General features: G+C 45.8%; 1 protein-coding gene across 1 annotated transcript in view; it reads left to right on the forward strand.

The window, feature by feature from the left end:
* Nucleotides 1-3688: 3688 nt before the first annotated feature.
* The window catches only part of GUF1 (GTP binding elongation factor GUF1), a 50659-nt gene continuing 31932 nt past the window's right edge, over nt 3689-22415 (forward strand). Inside the window, exons 1-9 of the mRNA XM_066573127.1 lie at nt 3689-3737; nt 6733-6997; nt 9449-9560; nt 9689-9837; nt 11478-11558; nt 14935-15012; nt 17600-17683; nt 19453-19517; nt 20119-20322. Coding sequence (XP_066429224.1) covers nt 6827-6997; nt 9449-9560; nt 9689-9837; nt 11478-11558; nt 14935-15012; nt 17600-17683; nt 19453-19517; nt 20119-20322 — 944 coding nt within the window. The 5' untranslated portion in view covers nt 3689-3737; nt 6733-6826. The remainder of the gene's footprint in view (nt 3738-6732; nt 6998-9448; nt 9561-9688; nt 9838-11477; nt 11559-14934; nt 15013-17599; nt 17684-19452; nt 19518-20118; nt 20323-22415) is intronic.

Here is a 22415-nt window from a genome sequence, read left to right on the forward strand (position 1 = left end):
CCCCATTCCCCTCACTCCCTGCATTGCTGGCTGCGACAAGGAGCAGAGAGGGGGCAGGAACTTAGCACACTATCTCCTGCCCCATCCCGCGTCCCCTCTTGCCGAGTGACAGCGAGGGGGAGGGAAGGGGTAGACTGCCGTCGCCCAATGCCTCTACGTATATGTGCCAGGCCAGGGACGTCTGAACGAGTGCATAAACGTTAGATTTGTGCGCCCACTCATGCGTTTGTACGTCACTGGCAGTGGAACGTAAAAACGCTGACCTGCATGTGAATCGTTTATTGCTATTTATTTTTCCTAATAATAAAACTTTTTTTTCCATTTTCTTTTAAGCCTTGTGATTGTTTGATTGCTCATAAAGTATAATGCAACACCATAATGTTACATTATACTGCATTCCAACAGGCAGTCTACAAAATGTGCCACAAGCAATCAATCATGGCATCTCTGGGGGCCTTCAGAAGGCTCTGGCTGTCATGGCAACCAACCAACACCTTGTGTTTTCATCATGGTTGGGCCATTTGTGACCCCTGAATACTGATCGGGCATTTAAAGAGTTAATAGCGGCAATCAGCGTAAACGCTTATTGTGGCTGTTGCAGGAGGGTATCAGCTGTCAAAGATTGCTGACACCCGCTGTGTATGGAGTGGGATCACCACCCGATCCATGAAAACCCTGCATGCCCACAACATAACTGTACACCCTAGAGCATCAAGGGGTTAAAGGTTGACAGCGCCTGATGGATAATGTATTGTTTTTTTTTATTTTTTTAAATGCAGCTAGGACTTATTTTTGGGGTAGGGCTTTTGTATGTTTGGAATCTATAAATATGAGTGATTGTGTGTGATAAGGAGTTCTTCTTCAGAGTTTGGTCATCAGGATTCTTCTGAGTACCAGCCACATGGGGGTACCTTCAACCCTCATGTGGTGAAGAGAATGGAAGAGGAAAAATGGTATCTTCGGGAATTCAATGCAAAGAGCCAGTAGCGAGTGAGGAGAGAGTGTGAGAAAGTGAGTTCAAAGACGAGCCCGGACTAGCGTGCCAAGGTACTGTGTCCAGAGATTATTTGTGGAGAGTCTGCCCCTTCCCTTTTTCCAGGAGCGGTCCCGGACAGATGATTAGGACTGTTGGGCTGGTGTCATCCTGAGTATACCCTTTCCAGGAGTGGTTCCGTACAAGTCCTAAAGATTGTAGGACCTGCATCATCCTGAGTTCCTCCCAGGCCGTATTTGCCTGTATTGCCTGCATCGTTGTATTACTGTACCTTGTGAAGTGTTCCAGTTACTAAAGTTTTCCCAGGTCCTGACCGTTCCCAGGGACTGAGATACTAAAGAGTTAACAGTGTGTGGACTCTGCTTATTACCGCCGACGTCCTATACTGGTGGGAAGGGAACGGTGGTCTTACCCATGACAACCTGAAAATCCCTGTGAATGTTTATTGGCCATCCCTATCCTAGGGGTGTCCAGAAGCGGCCTAGTGGCACTTGGGCCGAGGTCGCGTGTAGCCCTCCAGGAAGGAGACTGGTGAGTGCCGCCGTGACCCGTGACAGTTTTTTACCCTCCCAACTCCTCCATGTGGGCCTCGTGTCCCGAGTAGACCCTCCAGGTCACCACAACACTCTGTGTGTGTGTGGACTATTTTAATCTATGGCATTATATCTGAGAGATCAACTGCAAAGGATGGAAGGTGGCGTCACGAGTGACAAACAGGACTACAGGTAACCTCGGTTACTATTAGTGATCTCCCCCAGCAGTAACGAGGTCAAATCCCGAGCTACCCTTAGGGAGGAGGCAGTAGAGCCTCGTGACAAGGTATTTCTCTACCCCGCTGTCTCCTCGTCTGAGGGCCTGCTCCACAAACGCTGCGACAGTGCGGGAAAAACAAAGATTTTTAAGAAAAAACTGCACTGTGCATGACCGAAGGCGAGCCGCCGCGGTCAGCTGCAATACAGGAGAAAACAGGTACATGGGTCACCGGCCGGGGACAGAGATGGATTCCACTGTGGGCTGAATCCAACCTGGTCATGTGCAGCCGGCCTTATCCTGCAGGGCAAATGCTATTGGAAAAAAAGAGCAAAAAACTGGAGCCGAAATGCCTTTTTTTGTTCATTTCGCCACACGAAAAGTGTGATAAAAGTGATCAAAACAGTCATACGTAACCCAAAAATTTGCAGCTCATCGTGCGAGTCTTCATGCAGGTATGCCGATAGCAAAATAAAAAATTCAAGACTAGAGATGAAAATCCCCCAAAATTGTTACATCCTCAAGGCTCTTTTCTCGCCCACGCCATATATTCCCATGAATGGATGTTTTTCTGCGATCACGGCCGGCGCCCATTCACACGACCAAGAGACAACGCTTTTTTGCGGAAAAAAACACATTGCACCCCAGAAAACCCTCGCTTGGCCTGAATCCTCAGGATGCCTTCCACTGCTCATATAGAGGCACCTGTAAGCTTTTCGCAGCGTTGGCCGCTGCAAAAACGCCTCCCCCTCCTTTTCCCCCCCTGCTCCCATAGGAGACTATGGGAGCCGCCGCGTATATTGGCCAAAAGATCGTTCCAGAACTACCGTTTCACCCACCGTATATACGCCGGCGTGTATTTCAGTCGCATGTGTTCCATTTTTTATGGTGCAATGTTTTTATGCGCTGTATATCCGCCCGTGCAAACAAATGCCTCAGATGGTCACGTATATTGGACGGCCGTAAAAACACGCCGTTTATGAACTCACGTGAATGAAGCCTTAAGGCTGGTGTTACACGGGTGTAAGCGCACTTATGCGATGGGTGTTGCGAATTGGACAGGACCAAAACATGTCTGTCTATTTAAGCCCTTACTGTACTTTTTGTGTGCGCCAATCGTGCACATTTGTGCGTGCAAAAAAACCACACAACCATGCTCCCAATCACTAAATTAGCAATTAGTATAACTAGTTAAATATGTGCTATTTTTTGCGCAAATGTGCAGGAAAACATAGCACGCGTGTGAACGAAGCCATTGAAATCAATAGGGTCCTACTCACTGACTATGGCGTGTGTGCAAATTTTGTGTGTGCAAAACACTGGGTAAATATGTTCGTGTTCTTTAAAGGAACTTTTCACGCGAGACAGAATAGGCCGCATGACGCGGCGCAAACTGCGCTACCTTCACAACAAAATACGCAGTCGCACCTATAGATATTGGTGTGGTGTTCTGCAGCTGTGGATTTGGCTGCGCTCTGCGGCGTAATTCGGCGTAACGCCGGTTAAGCGGGACCATCGTTGGGCGCCTGACAGTCGTCCCGGTGATAATCGCGTCTTTGCTTTCACGCCGTAGTGATGGTCGCTCAGTGAACGGAGGGGGAGCGCGCTGGAGAATGCTTACGTTCGCCTGTCTCCGTTCACCGTAAACGGGCCGTCGTCCATAGACGAACAACTCAGCCTTCACCACACCGACTATCGTTTAAATCAGAATGATGTGAACTAAATATTGTTAGTCGTTCATTCGCTGGCAGCGATTATCATTCAGATTTGCAAAATCAAGGTATAAATTCTATGATAATCGCTCTGTGTATAAAAAAAGCTTAAACTGATCATTTATGGTAAAATTAGCAGGAAACCGACATTTCTCAGCCCCTTCATGCGTTTCCCTTTTAAGTAACGATGTGTCGACGTTGCCGCTTTAAGAGCAGCAGAGAAGCGGTGCATGCCGGGAGAGTGGCCGGCACATGTGTACAAGACGTGGGGTAATAGGAAGGTGAGTGCTGAGCCAGGATGGTGAGGACACACTAGTGGGGGAGGCTGCCGTACAGCAATCACTTCTGTCCGTGCTGTCGTATAACACGTCTCGCTTTATGGCTTGCGTATAAAGTGTCGCACAACACACCCTGCAGACCGCGATAAACTTGTTAAAGTGACCCCTCGGGTGTCTTCCTCTGTGGTGGGAAGTATTTACTGTGACTCACGAGTTGTGCCACTAGGGGGAGCCCGCTGCACACACATCTATGGCTCCCATAGTAACCCTGCGCCGCCTGTAGGAGTCACGTGGTAGACATGGCTCCTGACTGTTCTGTGAGGGGCTCATTCACACCAGCCAGTAAAGATGCACTAAAACACTCATTAACTAGCCATTTCAATTGGCGCGTCGTTGTTTGCCATGCGCAAATGAACATGTACTGTGGGCACAAAATGTACGGTAAATTACACGGCCGCGCACAAAAACATTCATTCTGCAAGGACGCCATGTTCAGGCGCGCGCAAAAAGGGAAAAGGTCCATGTGAAGCGGGCGGACGCACATGTGATGATTGTGGCTGCGTTCACACCAGCCGGGTTCTCTTGATAGTAACGTTCTAGCAGCGTTCTATTTTGTTTCCTCTTCCCCTCCCCCTCCGCTTTTAAAAAATATGTGCGCATAAAAAAAACTGTGAAAACCGCATGTGATTTTTCACACAACACGCTAGCAGCGGACATCACAATTTTCCAAGTGTGCCATTGGTCTAAGTTTCTCGATGGATATCGCGCTCGCCGTGTGAACGCTCCTTACTCGCACAATTTACTTATTCGCAGAAACGTATCTGGCTGCCGGGGTTTTTTTTTTGCTTGTTTTTTGTTTTCAATGCAGAAACCAGACAGAATGAAATAAGTCCTCAGTCACGTCTGCGTAAGGCTGCATTCACACGGGTGAACGCCATACCTGGCCGAGACGCTCTGCCCAATATTGCGCTTGCCAACGTGCGCTTTTCACTTCCATTTCTAAACACCACAGCGTTCCGCCATGGTTTTCGCGCAGATTTAGCCCTGTCAGTGGCGATGCAGTGCGGGAAAATAATCGCAGCGTGTCCTATAGGTTTGTGTTCCGTGAAACGCATCGTCCATTGTTTTCTATGGGCCTCGTAGGCCGTGTGTAATGCGAAGGCGAGCGCCGCGTGATGCTTCCCATTGAAAGCAATAGGAGACGCTTGCCATCCTCTGACATGGCTAAGCGATGGGAGGCGGCTTTCTGTCGCACGTTGGCGAGCGTGATATTTGGCTGAGTTTTCCGTGCCGATATGGCGCTCGCCTGTGTAGGAAGCCTCAGAGGTCAGTAATCCGTCCGGGCATCCTGACCTAAACTGCGAGCATCACGGACTCCTGGGGTTCTCCGGGTCTGAGCCAGGATACCCGCGGTCGGCCTGGCACAGCCCTACATATTACTGACCTCTCAGAATGTGCTTGTCTGTCACCGGCTTATCCACACGGGGGAGAATCTCACGCACGTTTTGTGGATTGCGAGACGCATAAAACTCGTGCACATATGAACTCCGCTCTTTTGAACGGGCTTATTCACACAAGTTTTTTTTCCGTAACAGCGATGCTGCCGGGATAACCATCACAGCGCGTTCTATCTTTTGGCGTCCCCGGACCGCCTCGCTCGTTGTTGCCAATGTGACCTTAGAAGATATTGCATGACTCTCACATGCTGCGATGTTTCCACTGAAATCAATTGGATCCTCTTGCGCTCCTCTGATACACGTTAAACCCGCGCCTGATGATCGCAATTTCGCAGAAGTGATGGGAGGCAGTTTTGAACAAGAAACTCCTCACATTGGCGTGAAAAATGCCCGTTCGCAAGCGCAATATAGCACAGAGTTTATTGGCCCAATATGGCGCTGGCCCATGTGACCTGCAGCCTCAGGCTGCCTCCAGCGCCATTTACCGACGGATGCCAGGTGATTTATTATTACCTCACATTGCATCTATGAACCTCCGATCCTCTCACGCAAGTTTCACACGCCGGAGGATCGGAAGTGTTTGCCGTTGATTTCAATAGGAAAGCTATATCGGACTCGCACGCACATCGCACGGCCGGCGAGAGTCATGTGATGCATTTAAGGTCTCATTGAAATCAATGGCCGATGCGTTCCGAGGAACGTAAATAGAAAGGACATGCCGCGATTTTCCCCCGCATCGCTTGTGTATATGGCTCAACCCAAAAAGAATGGGGTTCATATTCACACATCTTGCAATGCGCAAATCTCGCGCAGGTTTCACAGTAGGGATGTGGTAAGATAACTTGTAACCCTTTAATAAGGACCTGTCATTACCTCTGAGCCCCATAAACTGTTACGGGGCTCAAAAGTAAGGAAACAAGTCCGGGGAGCACTGTTTCATGCTTGCTATTCCATGATGTTGGCGTGTGCACAGCGTGACTCTTTTCCGCCCACTCTGGGCGCATGACAGGGCGGAAAAGAGTGAAGCTGTTCGCACGTGGGGACACAGCGCCTGTTGAGCATGAAGCACGACTCTCGGTCCCCTCATTTCTCAGTCCCATAATTTAGTTTATGGGGCTCGGAAGTGTGAGAGGTTCCCTTTATCTATTAAACCCGCCACCGCTGCAGTGGTTCCCCCTATGGGCCGTACACCCACATGACCACTCCAGTAATCACCGGCCTCCGCGGGGAGGCATCATAGCAGTAGACTCCCCACATACAGAGAATTGAATGTAACTAGTCCAAAGACTCTACATGTGTAAGAGAATGACCATGTAGGACAAACACGCGGACGAGTTTTTGCAGAACCGATTTGCATGCGGAAAAACTGGCAGCGTCTTACAGTCGTAGCAAATTGGACAAGATTTGAGCAAATCGGCATGCTGGGGAAGAAATTTGTGTGGAGTCACTATGGTGGTAGGATATCTGGCGCTATGTAGGATACCGACGCCATTATGACAGATATTCTTTAACCCTTTCATGTTTTTGTTCTGTTTTGGAAGGATGGAGCGCACCAGTAATAAAAGAGTTAATGTTGTATACCAGGCTGCGCTGCATGTATGAGGCCTGCTGAATCACTGGACTGTTCCTGGGGAAATGTTTCCTCGTCGCACCGCAAAATGCCTGCATCTCTGGAAGCATCAAGTCTGCGCCCTCCGTAGTCACCTGACAGGGCAGAGGCGCGAGGCCGTCTGTGGCCCTCGCTGCTTACTACAAACTGCTCACCCTACAAGCCTGTCTCAGGGGGCGCCGTACAGCTCCAAAAAGGTGAGAGAAATCATTGCAAAATTCTTTGCTCTGAAATGCTGAAATGTTTTCTCCTCTGCTGTAACGACTGCAGGATCTGGGCTGACCACAGTTACACATTAACTCTTTCAAGACCAGAGATTTTTTTTTTTTCTTTTTAATTTTTTCCTCCCTGCTTTCAAAAACAGATGAATTCATTTTTCCATCTAATTAGCTGTATGAGGATATGTTTCTGCAGTTGTAGTTTTTAATGATACCATTGAATATTCCATATGATTTCTTGAAAAACTTCAAAAATTTTCTTTAACCCTACTTTTTTTTAACGTGGAGGTAAAAAATACAATTGCGCTATTTTTAGGAAGCTTTTGTTTTAACAGCGTACATGGTGCAGTAAAAAATGACATTATATTTATTTTATGGGTTGGTACAGTAAGGGAAATTCAATGGTTTCCTGATATGCTGTCGGGCTCCAAATTATAGAGGTAACCAACTGGTCAGGAGGATGCAGACACACACAGACCAGGATGCGATGTGTAACGCATTCTGGTTTATTATGCCATACGCTCATTCTTTATAGGATTTTACAAAGCGAGTGGCTTTATGTCAAATGCAATTAATATGCATACATAGCAATTTCTTAATACTCATCAGTTTCTTATCAGTTGTACTCCCTTAGGGCGCATTCAGATGACCGTATATCGGCCGGGTATTCACGCCGGCCGATATACGGCGTCTCTCTCTGCAGGGGGAGGAGGCTGGTAGAGCCGGGAGCAGTGCTCTGAGCTCCCGCCCCCTCTCTGCCTCCTCTCCACCCCCTCTCCGCCCCTCTGCACTATTTGCAATGAGAGGAGGCGGGGCTAACTATGGAATTAGCTCCGCCCCATCCCATCTCTCCTCACTGAAAATAGTGCAGGGGGGTGGGGAGGAGGCAGAGAGGGGGTGGGAGCTCAGAGCACTGCTCCCGGCTCTTCCAGCCTCCTACCCCTGCAGAGAGGGACGCCGTTTTTCAGGCGGCGTGAATACCCGGCCGATATACGGTCGCCTGAATGCGCCCTTATACAGATGTTCGTCCTTGATACATTTCCTGCAAAAACTCGTTAGTAATTTTTGTCAAGAAATATCCCAAGATAAGAGCACTAGACAGGAAACTTTGTGATGGTCCAATTAGTATCTCCAGCTGGATTATTCAAGGTGAAATCTTGCATGTTTCTGGGTTAAAGTTGAAAAGCGTACATATATATATGTTTTAACTAAGTATTATAACAGACAAGCAAGAGAGACATCATAGTTAGAGATGAGCGAGCATACTCGCTAAGGACAATTACTCGATCGAGCATTGCCCTTAGCGAGTACCTGCCCGCTCAGAAGAAAAGATTCGGGTGCCGGCCTGGGTGAGCAGTGAGTTGTGGGAGTGAGCAGGGTGGAGCGGGGGGAGAGAGCGATCTCCCCTCCGTTCCCCCCTGCTCTTCCCCGCCGACACCCGAATCTTTTCTTCCGAGCGGGCAGGTACTCGCTAAGGACAATAATCACTCGAGTAATTGTCCTTAGCGAGTATGCTCGCTCTTCTCTAATCATAGTCTTTTTAGGCCATCTTTTAGGCCTGCAGCCTTCACAGTACAATTACAGGGGTACCAAATTTTATAGTGGTTTTTTTTTAAAATTTTACTACTTAAAAGTTAGTGTTTTTTTTTTTTTTTAACAAACTCGCATTGCCCGTTGATTTCAATGGGGCTAGCGGCAGCATCGCACCACATGCTAAGTGTACACGATGCGAGATCTCCTTATTGAAAACAATGGAAGAAACTCCGCAATCCGCTGCTGCGGCTGTTAGGATCACTACGTCCCCAAAGTGATGCGAGGCGGTTTTGATATAACAACACCTCGCATCCACGGGAAAATCACATGTTGAAGAGTGTGATATCGGACTGTTATTCATGGCCCCATATCACACTCGCCTGTGTAAAGTTGGCCCTAAGCTAGTTTTACTCCTAACGCAGGCATGGCTTAATAGCCGGAAGTCCATGGCGGCCCTAGGAGACTTCACAATGCCCCAGACCACCATAATAACTGGAAGGTGAGCAGTTTGTGGGTCAGAGGGAGTCCCCTTCCCCTACAAGCCATTTAAATACAGCAGTAATCGCTGGGCGCAGAATCTAAAGGGTTAACAGTCAGGATCAGAGTTCTCTCCAGTCCTGACCATAGGTCAACTGTGTCTTATAGTGCCACGTTTGGAGCGGGTTAGGCTCCTTACTAAGTGAGAGCACATCCGGTCTTGGAACATTAGATCTCGTGAAGGGGTCAGATTAATGTCAGATCAACATGCCAATTTCAACACACACACCCCCCCCCCCCATCCCCCTGCATCATTTAGGAGAAGGAATGATTGCAAAAAAAATGAAAAAAGTGTCAATTCTGGCCATTAATGTGTGTTCCGTAAATGTTCTTCTTTAACCTTTGCCTTATTTGTTTCAGGAAATAATAAACACGTCTGAATATGATGTTGAATATATTAGGAATTTCAGCATCATCGCCCACGTGGACCACGGGAAAAGCACCCTCGCTGACCGACTGCTGGAAATCACGGGTAAACTACAGAAGGCAGAGGAGTTGTAATGTTACTGAAGTGTTTATGTAGATTTACACTGTGAGATGGTGACGTGATGCCTTCGTCCGGGAAAACTGTTCATCTGGCTATTTCACTCCATCCCGCAGGCCGAATTCCAAAAGCCGCCTCCAATAAGCAAGTTCTAGACAAGCTACAAGTGGAGAGAGAGCGGGGGATTACAGTGAAGGCGCAGACTGCGTCTCTGTTCTACACCTTTGAGGGGAAGAAGTATCTCTTAAACTTGATTGACACGCCGGTGAGTTTGCTGTGAAGTTGCATTATTGTTATTGATGTTTCTGGACTTGTTGTGGACGTGCAGATATAGGATGGGTTATATCAAATCCAGCAGCTGCTTGGGGTTAAAGTACAAGTTTGATTCCTGGGAAATAAAGTCTGGCTCTAAGATATACCGATATACACTCAATGTAAACAACAATCCCTCCTATAGAAGGAGTTGAACCACTCGCCATAATCTTTGTGCGTTCCTGGAGAAAAGGAAAAGTCCCAGAAGATTGAAAAGGGCAAATGTTGTCCCTATCTTCAAAAAAGGAAGAAGGTGGATCCAGGAAACTACAGGCCTGTGAGCCTGACTTCTATCTTTGAATAAATTATGAAACAGCATTTATGCAAGTACTTTGATAAAAATTGAGTAATTAACCAGAGCCAGCATGGGTGTGTAACAAACAAGTCATGCCAGGCAAATCTAATTTCCTTCTATGACAGAATCACTGACTGGGTTGATCAGGGAGATGCGGTGGATATAGAATATCTTGACTAAGATATACTATATCCACCGCATGACCAAAATGAGCAAATATGGGATTGACAAGGCAACTGTTAGGTGGATTCAGAACTGGCTGAGTGATCGTACTCAGAGTGGTCATAAATGGCTGCACATCCAAGTGGAAGAATGTATCAAGTGTGGTACCACAAGGCTCTGTCTTAAGCCCAGTGTTGTTCAACATTTTTAGGAGGAATTGATGGGAAACTGATCAAATTTGCTGACAAAACAAAGCTAGGAGGGATCGCTAACACTAGGGAAGAGAGAGATAGGATTCAAAAAGATCTAGAAAAGCTTGCACAGTGGTCGGCAACTAACATAATGGTATTTAACAAGGAAAAATGCAAAGTTCTACATCTGGGCAAGAAAAATGAAAAAAGCACGCACAGAATGGGAGGAATTGGGCTTAACAGCAGCACATGTGAAAAAGACTTGGGTATACTAATAGATCATAGACTGAACATGAGTCAACAATGTGACGCAGCAACCAAAAAAGCAAACACAATTCTGGGATGTAGTAAGAGAAGCATAGAGTCTCAATCACGTGAGGGAATTATCCCCCTCTACTCTCTCTTACGCTTCTTTCCCACTAGCTTATATCGGCCCACCGTTTTCATGGCTGGCCGATATACGATGTGATCTAATGTATTGGATTTCATTGCATCAGATCACACGGCTGTATTCTCGTGACGTAAAAGCGTGCGGCTGAAGAAATAAGGCTGAGAGGAGACTTTATAGCTGTCTACAAATATCTGAAGGGTTCTCTCAGTGCAGAGGGATCAGCCCTATTCTCATCTGCACAAGGAAAGACTAGAAGCAATGGGATGAAACTGAAAGGGAGGAGACACAGATTAGATATTAGAAAAACGTTCTGACAGTGAGGGTGATCAATGAGTGGAACAGGTTACCACGGGAGGTGGTGAGTTCTCCTTCAATGGAAGTGTTCCAACAAAGGCTGGACAAATATCTGTCTGGGATGATTTAGTAAATCCTGCACTGAGCAGGGGGTTGGACCTGATGACCCTGGTGGTCCCTTCCAACTCTACCATTCTATGATTCTGGGCATTATATATTTCTCGCACATTTTTGAATGTTGTGTTTATTTTTCTCCCTAGGGTCATGTTGATTTCAGCTACGAGGTGTCCAGGTCCCTTTCTGCTTGCCAAGGTGTATTATTGGTGGTTGATGCAAATGAGGTAATCCTATTTTTCCTAGTGATTTTATAAATGAATGCTATATGTAGATATCGTACTTGGCATGTAAATTCTACATATTTCGTATTTGACATAAATGCATCCATCCATGGGCTGTATGGCAGCACATGGAGTGTGTATACTTCCGTATTACTGACCTGTAGGCACACTGGGGCAAACTCACTAATCCTATCTAAAGGTTCTTTTATACGGGCCGATTATTAGGCCAAATGTTCTTTCAGGCAATCGGACCGTGTAACTAGAACAACAAATTCACTGGTTTGTTGGCTGATAGTTCAGGTAAAAATACTTGCTGATCGGCGATACATCTCCCATGTGTACAGGTAGATGCACAGCCGGCCTATGGGCACAGACGATGTAGCGATCATTGGTTCCCAGCAGCCCGTGTAAAGAAAAATGAAACGAGCACCAATGGACATGCATATTGATCGGCGCTCGTTACATCGGCCGGCCGTCTAAAAATGTGCCAAATTTATCACAGTGTCTCCTACTGGATGATAAGTTTGGTGGATTTTTAGACCCTTTTATCTAACTTGACATCACCTACCGGTTGGCTTAGTTTACACCAATATGTTCTGCCAGAATTTTGATGCTCGCTATCCTGTTTTAAGGCCCCCCCACCCCCTATTCCACTAAGCCATGCCCTCTTTTTATTCCAAACCCCTCCTCCTGCAGGTGAGGCCCAAAAAATGCCTACAACGCATGATAAGTTGGTGCACGGCATGCATTGCCGTGTTTTGACCCATAATCTAGCGTATTTAGGCGTCCACAAGGCTGAGCGACATTTTAGTCAATGACAAACGTTTTGTTGACCATGCAGTTATTCGTGCTTCCATAAAAATGGTTGCTTTTTGAACAATAATTACACAAAAATATAACATGCGGCGATTTCTATCTAAGAGAAAAACTATTTGCGTGACTTAACCCATTTCAGAATCAGACAGAACTCCTACAGGAAATTGCCCGTGTGAATACGGCGTTGGCTTAGTAAATCTCCCCCACAGCGTCTCCTCATCTGGTGCCATTTGTGAGGCTCCACGATCTGACCTTTAGGCCTCATGTCCACGGGGAAAATCAGGCCCGCTATGGATTCTCCATCGAGAATCCGCAGTGGGTCCCTCCTGCCCCGCGGACATGAGGGCTGAAAATAACAATTACTCACCCCTCCGCACGCTCCGGATCTTCCCTTCTTCGCGGCTTGATCTTCTCTCCGTCGCGGCCGGATCTTATGTCTTCGGCCCAGCGGATGTGCTCAGCACGCAGGCTGCGTGCCGCGCGCATGCGCCGGGCACATCCACCGGCCCGAAGAAAGAAGATCCGTCCGCGACTGAGAGAAGATCAAGCCGCGAAGAAGGGAAGATCCGGAGCGTCCGGAGCAGGTGAGTATATTCTGATTTTAGGTCTCCCGCGGATCCGGACGGCCTCCATAGGCTGCCTGCGGGAGCCATCCGCGCGGAAGACACGCACCTAAATGGAGCATGTCCATTATTTTTCATGCTCCAGATTTTTTAAAAATTCCCTTTTATTGACCATCCGCGGGTATTTATCTACCCGCAAGTGGTCAAAGCATCCCTATGGGGTGCGGATCCGCGTGCGGGTGATCCGCTGTGGATTTTAATTATTATTTTACCCGTGGACATGAGGCCTTAAAAAAATAAAAAACCACCTTCCTTCGCGGGCCGAAGAAAGAAGATCCGGCCGCGACGGAGAGAAGATCAAGCAGCGAAGAAGGGAAGATCCGGAGCGTGCGGAGAGGTGAGTAATTGTTATTTTCAGCCCTTATGTCTGCAGGAGATGTCACATGTCTCCATGGAGAATCCGTAGCGGGCCTGATTTTCCCTGTGGACATGAGGCCTAAGGCTGTGTATAAATCGGGAGGGTACATCATGTGCACATGGCCGGCTGTATATGCCTTGTTATGGATCATGTTATGGCTGTAAGGCTTTTAGTCCTGCTATTATTATACATTGTGCTATTCCTCCTGTAAAAATGTATGAAAAAACTGACAACCAGACATTACCATGTCCCTTATGTTGAGTGTGTCTCTACGCAGTCTGATTGGACAGTGACAAACTGTGTGTGTAGATGCAAATAAGGAAGATGGAACAATACCTCTGCAGCGCCACCTATTGGATGGCAGCATTCCTGCAAGTCACTGTCAGACTCTTTAAACAAGTCTTTAAAACAATGATTGGGAATTGAAAACCAGGCCATGTGTATGGATTCTGGCTTTTGGTCAGTTCCCAATCATTGTTATAAAGACTTGTTTAAAGGGTCTGATACTGATTTGCAGGAATGCTGCCCTCCCAATAGGTGGTGCTGCAGAGGTATTGTTCCATTTTACTTATTCACATATTTCCCAGAGGAGCATGGATGGCCTAAGTCTCCATGCACTGTGGATCCTAAGCTGCCATAGAGATGAATAGATCATATTCACTCGTGATCCGTGGTAAAATAAAGCATGCTGCTATTTATTATCCACATGTGGCATCCGCCATGCGCAGATTCTGCAAATCAAATCCACCCGTGGACATCGGGCCTTAGACTGGTGTTGGAACTGGTCTTCTGCTGTTATAGCCCATCCGTGCTAAGGAACAACAATCTGTGTGTTCAGACATATTGGTTGATGCTCCAGCATTGTATTTGGCTGCAATTCGCTGCACACCGCATGTTGATCAACACGATTCTTGACATCCTTTTTGACCCCTTTTGTTGACTAGCTGTTTCTGTCCATATTTCCTTTCACTTGATGTTTTTTTTTCTTGGTCACACCATTCTTGATATACTCTCCACACTGTTGCACGAGACAACCACACAATGTTGTCAGTGAAATCCCGGCCACGGCTAGTCTAGCACCGATGACCCGGCCTCGTTGGAAGTCACTCAAGTCACTGGATTTTCCCATTTTTATGTGTATTCACACTGAAACTGTTTCACAGAAAACATGCTCACCTAATTTGCTGCTGCACTTCGGGGTCACATGTCTAATTGTCATTCGCAGTAGCACCAATCATGAAAGGGCCGGTGTCTCTAATAAAGTGGCCATTCAGTGCCGAAGAAAATGGCGGCTATGGTGCGTAGTCAATCAGCTGTGTAAAGGAAATATTGCGCTATAAAAGATCAAATAGCGACAAATGATTACTTGAGTAGTTTTTGCTTTTTTCCTTTCATTTTAAATTCCAGCTCAGTGATCACATAAAATGTAAAGTTCCCTTTTATATTATTACTGAATGACAGTAGATTAAATCCCCGGAGGGCGAGTTATTTACCGGTTCACCAGGTTTGATGTTGTAATGCATTTAGATGTTTCACTATTTGTATATGTGATTTTACATTTTTTTTTCCTCCCCCCCTTAAGGGTATTCAAGCACAGACTGTGGCAAACTTCTTCCTCGCCTTTGAAGCGCAGCTTTCAATTATTCCTGTCATAAACAAGGTAAAGAGCTTGTACAGAAGAGTAGGCAATCCGAATCCTGCGGCAGATAAAGTGGTAAACAACGCCGCCGCTCCCGCTGTTCCATGGGAAAGATAACTCAATGAGCTCGCTGTGCACTAAATGACGGTATCATCAAGTTAAGTGGGATTCATCCTGAACCGGCTTGTCGCTTCTTCATCATTTCCAGTCTTGGTAACAAGTTAAAGCGATCCTCTTAGTGTGAGACCGTTAAAGAGCCTGCTCTCCGTTGTGTATTCGCTTCGTTCAGCAGCAGGCGGCACACTCCAATAACGTCAGTACAGGGCAAAGTGGGAGAATTAAATTAGGGCTACCCTTTATTTCCCCCCCTGCTTATGTCACATGAAGGACCAATGGCTAAAGGGACATTACGCGGGACGATTATTGCGCAAAAGATGAACAATGAAGAGTGCGGGGATACAGGGACGAGTGTCCGGTATCGTTTGCCCGACACTCGTCCAATGTAAATGGGCCTTTAGATGGCTGTCATACCATGTAAATGGGACATGAAGTACAGTATAGTATGTAGTTAAAATAGCTTGATTAGCTTATCCGAACTGGAAATTACTAGCGCAGTCCTGTGATTACAGCAGCCTGGGCGCAGATTCAAACAATGTAGGAGTGGACTGATTCCCTTAAATTGGGAAAGAGAGGCCCAACACAGAATAGTCTTGAGTTTTTAAGGGAAAGGGTTCAAAAAGGCACCTCCGGGGAAAAATAAACACTTCCGTTTTGGAATTAAGTCTTGTAGTGCCCATGCAATATTTTTTTCTAATGTACTGCACCAACCACAGAGTGTATAGTATTGCAGTTTACTCCCATTTTCATTTAGCTATCATTAATGTTAAAGGGGTTTTCTAGGAATAAACTATTGATGTCATCAATAGTTGATCGGTGGGGTTCCACTGATCAGCTAACTGAAGAAACAACAGTACTTGGGTGACCACTGTAGTTTCTTTTCCGGCCTGTGGCATTGCGTTCTTCAGTCACTTGGCCTGAGAGAAACTCAGTCCCATTGAAGTGAATGGGGCTGAGTTGCAATACCCTGCACAACCACTATATGGCACTGTCTTGTATGGACTGAAATTATAGCGGCGCTAACCTGAACATCTACTGTCACTTCATTCAACTGATTAATGAGAATCCTCCGCGACAGACCCGCTATTGATGACCGGAAGACCCTTTTTAATCTCTCTGTACTAACCTTTTACATTTTGTCCAGAGTGCTTATCTTCCTGTCCCTGCTTCAGTCTATTTGGATTTTATGCTTCTACTTTTATTCCTTTGGGTAGGTCATCAAATATCAGTAGTGGTACAACCCTGCTGATCAGCTATTTGATGAGGATGTGGCGTTTGGGTGAGATATACGGCCTCTTCATTGTACAGCAGGCACATCGTCGTCCATTGTACAGCAGCTGTACCTGCTATTGCAGCTCAGTCCCATTCACTTGACTGAAACTGGACTGTACATAGGCCTGGTTGACCAATGGACATGATGTTGCAGACTGCAGCTTTTGCCTGAGTACCGTGACCCCTTCAAAAAGCTGATCAGCGGGCGTGACGGGAGTCAATTCGCCGCTGATCTATTCTAAAGATGGGTCATCAATATCTGAGTCCTGGTTAACCCCTTTTAATATTTTTAAATGGGCAATGCCTATACTATTCTGTCTCCATCTGTAAAAGTCCATGGTGTTGCCAGCTGCCCTCATATAGTCGTATGTCCCAGTATATTCTATGAGCTCCAGTAAGCTGATTTGTGATCACAGTACACGTGTGGGCTAGAATACAGGGTGTTAATACAGGTATACAATGCAGCAGATTTACTCATCCGGTTGATTTAGGCTGTGTCAACTTGGAATAGACAGTCTGAAAATGTACCAAGTCTACTACCATGCCTTATCCTTAGACTGTCTGTATTAAAGTTACATGATCTATTAGTTTGATTACACTCCGGTAAACATTTTGCCACAGTTTTGGTGAACGTATTTTAGACCACACCTACTTTCTGTAGATCCACGCCCTTCTTGATAAGCCACACCCTCTTACCAATCAAAGCGCAGAAAGTAGCTCAACCACCTGCTGTTGTTCAACTCCTCTAGATTTTGAATTTAGCTGTTAAACAAAAACGTAGCCAAATCACAAACTGAGTTGCATGTTACTTGCGTTGCAGTTGTCACTCATGATTTAAAAACAGGTTTTTTTTTGTTTTTTGTATTTTTTTTTTTCTTTTGAGACATTCATGCTACCCATTCACAGTCATTAGATGCAGTCTCCCTATGCAAGACCGCAATCTTCAGGTTGTGCGACAAATGCTACCATGTAGCTTAATTGTGTATGGCTAGGGACCATATGGCAACATTGCCCATGACACAGGTCACTGAGCCGAAAGAATCCCTGTGTAACCTTATTACTCTGCAGCATAACGGTAAGTCAGTCCGGTCTCGTTGAGGCTCACAAGCTGTTGCCACCTGCATATGGCAAGAAATCCTAAATCTTGCCGCTTGTGCCCCCGTGTGAGATGTTGGTTTGCTTAGATGAATAACTCCTAAATATCCCTTTTTGCTTTTAGATTGACTTGAAGAACGCAGACCCGGACAGAGTGGAGAAACAGATTGAAAAGATGTTTGACATTCCCGCTAGTGACTGCATACGGGTCTGTATATTTTATACCTAAAGGCGCTTAATTCTTGTGTGCGTGCTCACCTTGACTATGCATGCTTTGTCTGCGTTTGTTGCTGAAGATGGACATGTGGGAGGGGCCAAAGATTTTGGAAGATGAGGAAATGTGTGCTGGGATCTCATTAAGATGAGCACTTTTTGTCATAGAAAAAGGAAAAGCGGTTGTAAGAGGGTCCAAATGTCCCTTCGCTGGTCTGTAGCTGCACTTAAAGGGGGCATCCAAAATCTAAAGTTATCCCCTATCCTGTGGATAGGGCATACCTTTATAATTCGGTGAGGGTCTTACCACTGAGACCCCCACCAATCCTGAGAACAGCAATCCTGTGTCCCCTCCCCCTCCTCCTTACTGCACCCTCCACAGTCGGGAGGAGATTGAATGGAGTGGCAGTCTTGCATCTGCAGTGCTCCATTTTCAATGGGACTGCTGAGCACAAGCGCTCTGCAAATTCCATCAGCCCCAATAAAATGAATGGGGCGGTGGCCAGTGCTCCATTCAGTCTGTGGTCATTGTGGGTGGAAAGGAGTGAATGATCCCTGTTCGCAGGATCATGAGACCCCCACCAGTCATAGATTTGTCCCCTATCTACAGGATTGGGGATAACTTTTTTGATTTTGGGATAACCCCTTTTAGTCATTTCCAATCTAGTGTCTGACCTCGGCCTTGAGATTACCCTGCATGGCTCTGCTGTCGGACGAGGTCCGACACGTGTCTAACACGAAGAAGGGAGATGCGATGTCTGAGCTCTCTTCTGTACATGTATATTACAGTATGCAGAGAAGAGACCTGACGCTCAGATGGCGGACCTCTCCTCTGCATACTGTAACACACAGAAGAGAGCTCCAATGACCGACATAAATATAGATTTTCTATATAACTCGCTTTTAATTTTTAAAAAATCGGTAGCATGTTCATTCTGACGGATCATTTTTGTGTGTTTCGGTTGAATAATTTCAAGGAATCCAAAATGCGATTTCTCCCCTAAAATAAATAGGAGTTGGGGGAGGATACAGGTGGCAGGGAAATTGGATTGGAAAGGGTTAAAGAAGACCTACCAAAAGAACAGGAAAAGGGTCCTTTACTGGCCATTAAGAAGTTCTGCAAGACCTTTTTTAACCTGTTGTTCACTGGGAAATGAATGCATGTAGGATTTTATGATCTACTCTTCTGTGATCCGATTGTGTTAATCACCAGAAGGCTTTGTTCAGACCCGCTTATAATGTAACCATATTTAACCTTTTCCAATGCAATTTGTATCCTGGTTTTCCTAGGGGGCTTACTCTTTTTCTGCTGTTATACAATGGCGCTATCTGCTGGCTAAAGCCAGTACTGCATGAGGTGACACGCCTGATAGGCTCCGACAGCAGAGAGGCTGGCAATATACAGTAAGAGAACCCCGACGGACGTCTTCCAACATCGGAGCTGTACAGCCTTAAATCATGTCTTTAGAGGTCAGACAGTGGATTGGAAAGGGTTAACAGTCTGTGTTCCACATGTACTGTAACTTGTCCCCCGTGGTCTTACTGAGCTGAATACAGAGCGCCGTAGATATACAGCTGTCATATTTGGAAAACAGATAGTTAAGAACAGGTTAAAAAATCTGCCACTTGTGGATTCCCCCTTAGTTGTCATAGTTCAACGCAGCTCTGAAAATGTACCTATACTCGTGAGAGCGAATCGTTACATTTTGTTTGATGTGTTTGGTATCTTATTCTATACTACATTATGGTCTTTCTTTGTATTAGATCTCGGCAAAGCTCGGGACGAATGTGGAGAGAGTGCTTGAAGAAGTTGTCAGAAGGCTTCCACCGTGAGTAGAGACTTCTGAGACGCTTTGAGATCTACGTTTCATTAATTGCCTTTATTTTATACGAATTACCCTGAACTACAGTTAAAGGGAACTGGTCACCGGGGTCTTATTTCTGAACCAGCATGAACCCGGAGCAAGAACGTAGAATCCCGGGCTGTATGTGTCGTTGGGAAACCTTGCAGGGCTTTAGAATAGGCATACTTTAGAAATGGTGACGGAATGGAACTTGGAATCGTGGGGGGCGGAGCTCTGCCGAACTTACCGCCCACATCACATTGACGTAGCTAGACTGACCGATCTCTGCCTGCTTATGTCTATGTGATGTTGGTGTGTAAAGGCCGGCGCGGCTCTGCCTCATGACCTCAAGCTCCGCTCTGTGCCCATTTTCTAAGTGCTGTTTGTTTTGCAATGCTACAGTGTTTCATAACCCGCAGCCCTGCGATGCATGTTTCTCTTCGGGCTCATGCTGTCCGTGGTTCCCTTAAGCTTGCGTAAGGATAGTACGTCTGTCTGTCCTGTTTTCTGGACTTCCTGATCCTGACTGTAACTTTGCAGAACCCTATCTGGCTGTTTACCGGGTTATCTTCTATTTGTGTTTTAGGCCTAAAGTTGAGAAGGGCGGTCCCCTTAAAGCCCTGCTGTTTGACTCCACATTTGACCCCTACCGAGGCGTGATAGCCAGTATTGCTTTGTTTGGGGGTGAAGTATGTAAAGGCAATAAAATTGTGTCTGCTCACTCCGGCAAGTGCTATGAAGTCAATGAGATTGGCATACTGACCCCTGAGGAAGTTCCAGCAGAAAAATTGTAAGTTTTACAATTTTTTTAAATTTATTTTTTAATCCATGTAAGGGCTCCTACCCGCGTTTTTTTAACGCTGCGATATTGCTGCGTTTTGGTTTTTTTATGCGAAGTTCTAATGTTAAAATTGCATCACACAAAAATTGCAAAGCACAGGGTTAATTGGAAAGTCCCATTGACATTCCTGTTAAAAAAACACAGCTTGAATGCAGCGTTAAAAAAAAACGCAAGGGGGTAGGAGCCCTAAAGGTGTGTTTTTTTAACATTTGTTTATACTCTGCAGGGGACTTAAAGGGGTTGTCCCGCGCCAAAACGGGTTGTTTTTTTTTCAACACCCCCCCCCCCCCCCTTTCGGCGCGAGACAACCCCGATGCAGGGGTTAAAAAAGAACACCGCACAGCGCTTACCTGAATCCCCGCGCTCCGGTGACTTCTTACTTACCTGCTGAAGATGGCCGCCGGGATCTTCTCCCTTGGTGGACCGCAGGGCTTCTGTGCGGTCCATTGCCGATTCCAGCCTCCTGATTGGCTGGAATCGGCACGTGACGGGGCGGAGCTACCAGGAGCCGCTCTCCGGCACGAGCGGCCCCATTGAGAAAACAAGAAGACCGGACTGCGCAAGCGCGTCTAATCCGGCGATTAGACGCTGAAAATTAGACGGCTCCATGGAAACGAGGACGCTAGCAACGGAACAGGTAAGTGAAAAACTTCTGATAACTTCTGTATGGCTCATAATTAATGCACAATGTACATTACAAAGTGCATTAATATGGCCATACAGAAGTGTATAGACCCACTTGCTTTCGCAACCCCTTTAAACTTGTGATCATTCAATTGTTTGTACTATATACTGCAATACTTCAGTACTGCAGTTTATAGTTTTTCTGAATGTTGCCTGTGCCTTGATGGGCATCTCTGCATCACAGCCCTGGGAGCCTTCGGTAAGCTAGCCTATTGGCAGTCAGCTTTGACGGCAGCATCTAAAGAGTTAACTGCCAGAGCTAGCTCTTTTATGGCAGTAACCAGTGGCTGTCAAACAACTAATAACTGCCCGGTATGCAGTTGGCTCAGTATGCAGAGAACACACTCCCTCTGTGAGGTCAGCAGACTCTCACGATATAATCAGATACAGGCGTCCTGCATTGCCATTGCCATTACCTGTGATCGCTAATACAAAAGATAAGGCATTGCAAGACAGCAGTGCTGCAGTGCATTATCATAGCAATCATAGGTGCTATTGTACAAGTCCCCTACAGGGACATAAAGTGTAAAAGAAATAAATAATAATAAATAAAAAATGTAAAAAAAAGCAACCCTTTTTTGCATATTAGCAAAAAAATAAATAAATAAAAACCCACATATTTGGTATCATCGTGTCCATAACGAAGTGTACAATAAATTGCACATGCTTTTTATCCTGTATGGCAAAAAACGTTACAAAAAAACCTTAAAAACTGAAGCAAAATGCTTATTGTTTTCATTTCACCTCCCAAAAATTGCAATAAAAGTGATCAATAAAGCTGTATGTACCCCAAATTGGTACTAATAAAAACTACAGCTCGTCTCGCTAAATAAGCCCTCACAGGGCTCCGGCCATGGAAAAATAAAAAAGTTACCGGACTTTGAATACAGCGATTAAGAAAAAAATAGAAATGTCCAAAAAAGGGGTTTTATTGTGGAAAAGTGAAAAAAAAAAATATATAAGAATTTTGGTATCATTGTAATTGCACTGACCTGCAGAAAAAATGGGTTGTGTCATTTATGCTGCATGATTAACGCTGTAAAAAAAGATTTATGGCAGAATTGATGATTTTTTCTCTCACTATCATAAAAAATGAATATAAGTGTTACAATGTAGTCCATGTACCCAAAAATGGCACCTACAAAAACTACAGTTCGCCACGCAAAAAAACAAGCCCTCATACGGCCGCGTCGACGGAAAACTAAAAATGTTATGGCTTTTGAAAAATGGAGATGAAAATCTACTAAAAATCGTTACGTGTTTATTGCCCAAAATAGGCCATGTCCTTAAGGGGTTAAAGGGATTCACTGCGAAGAATGAGTGAAGAGCTTACAGTATTGTACTTCATACCGTCAGTA

This window comes from Eleutherodactylus coqui, chromosome 7 (genome assembly GCF_035609145.1).
Source record: "Eleutherodactylus coqui strain aEleCoq1 chromosome 7, aEleCoq1.hap1, whole genome shotgun sequence".
NCBI lineage: Eukaryota > Metazoa > Chordata > Amphibia > Anura > Eleutherodactylidae > Eleutherodactylus > Eleutherodactylus coqui.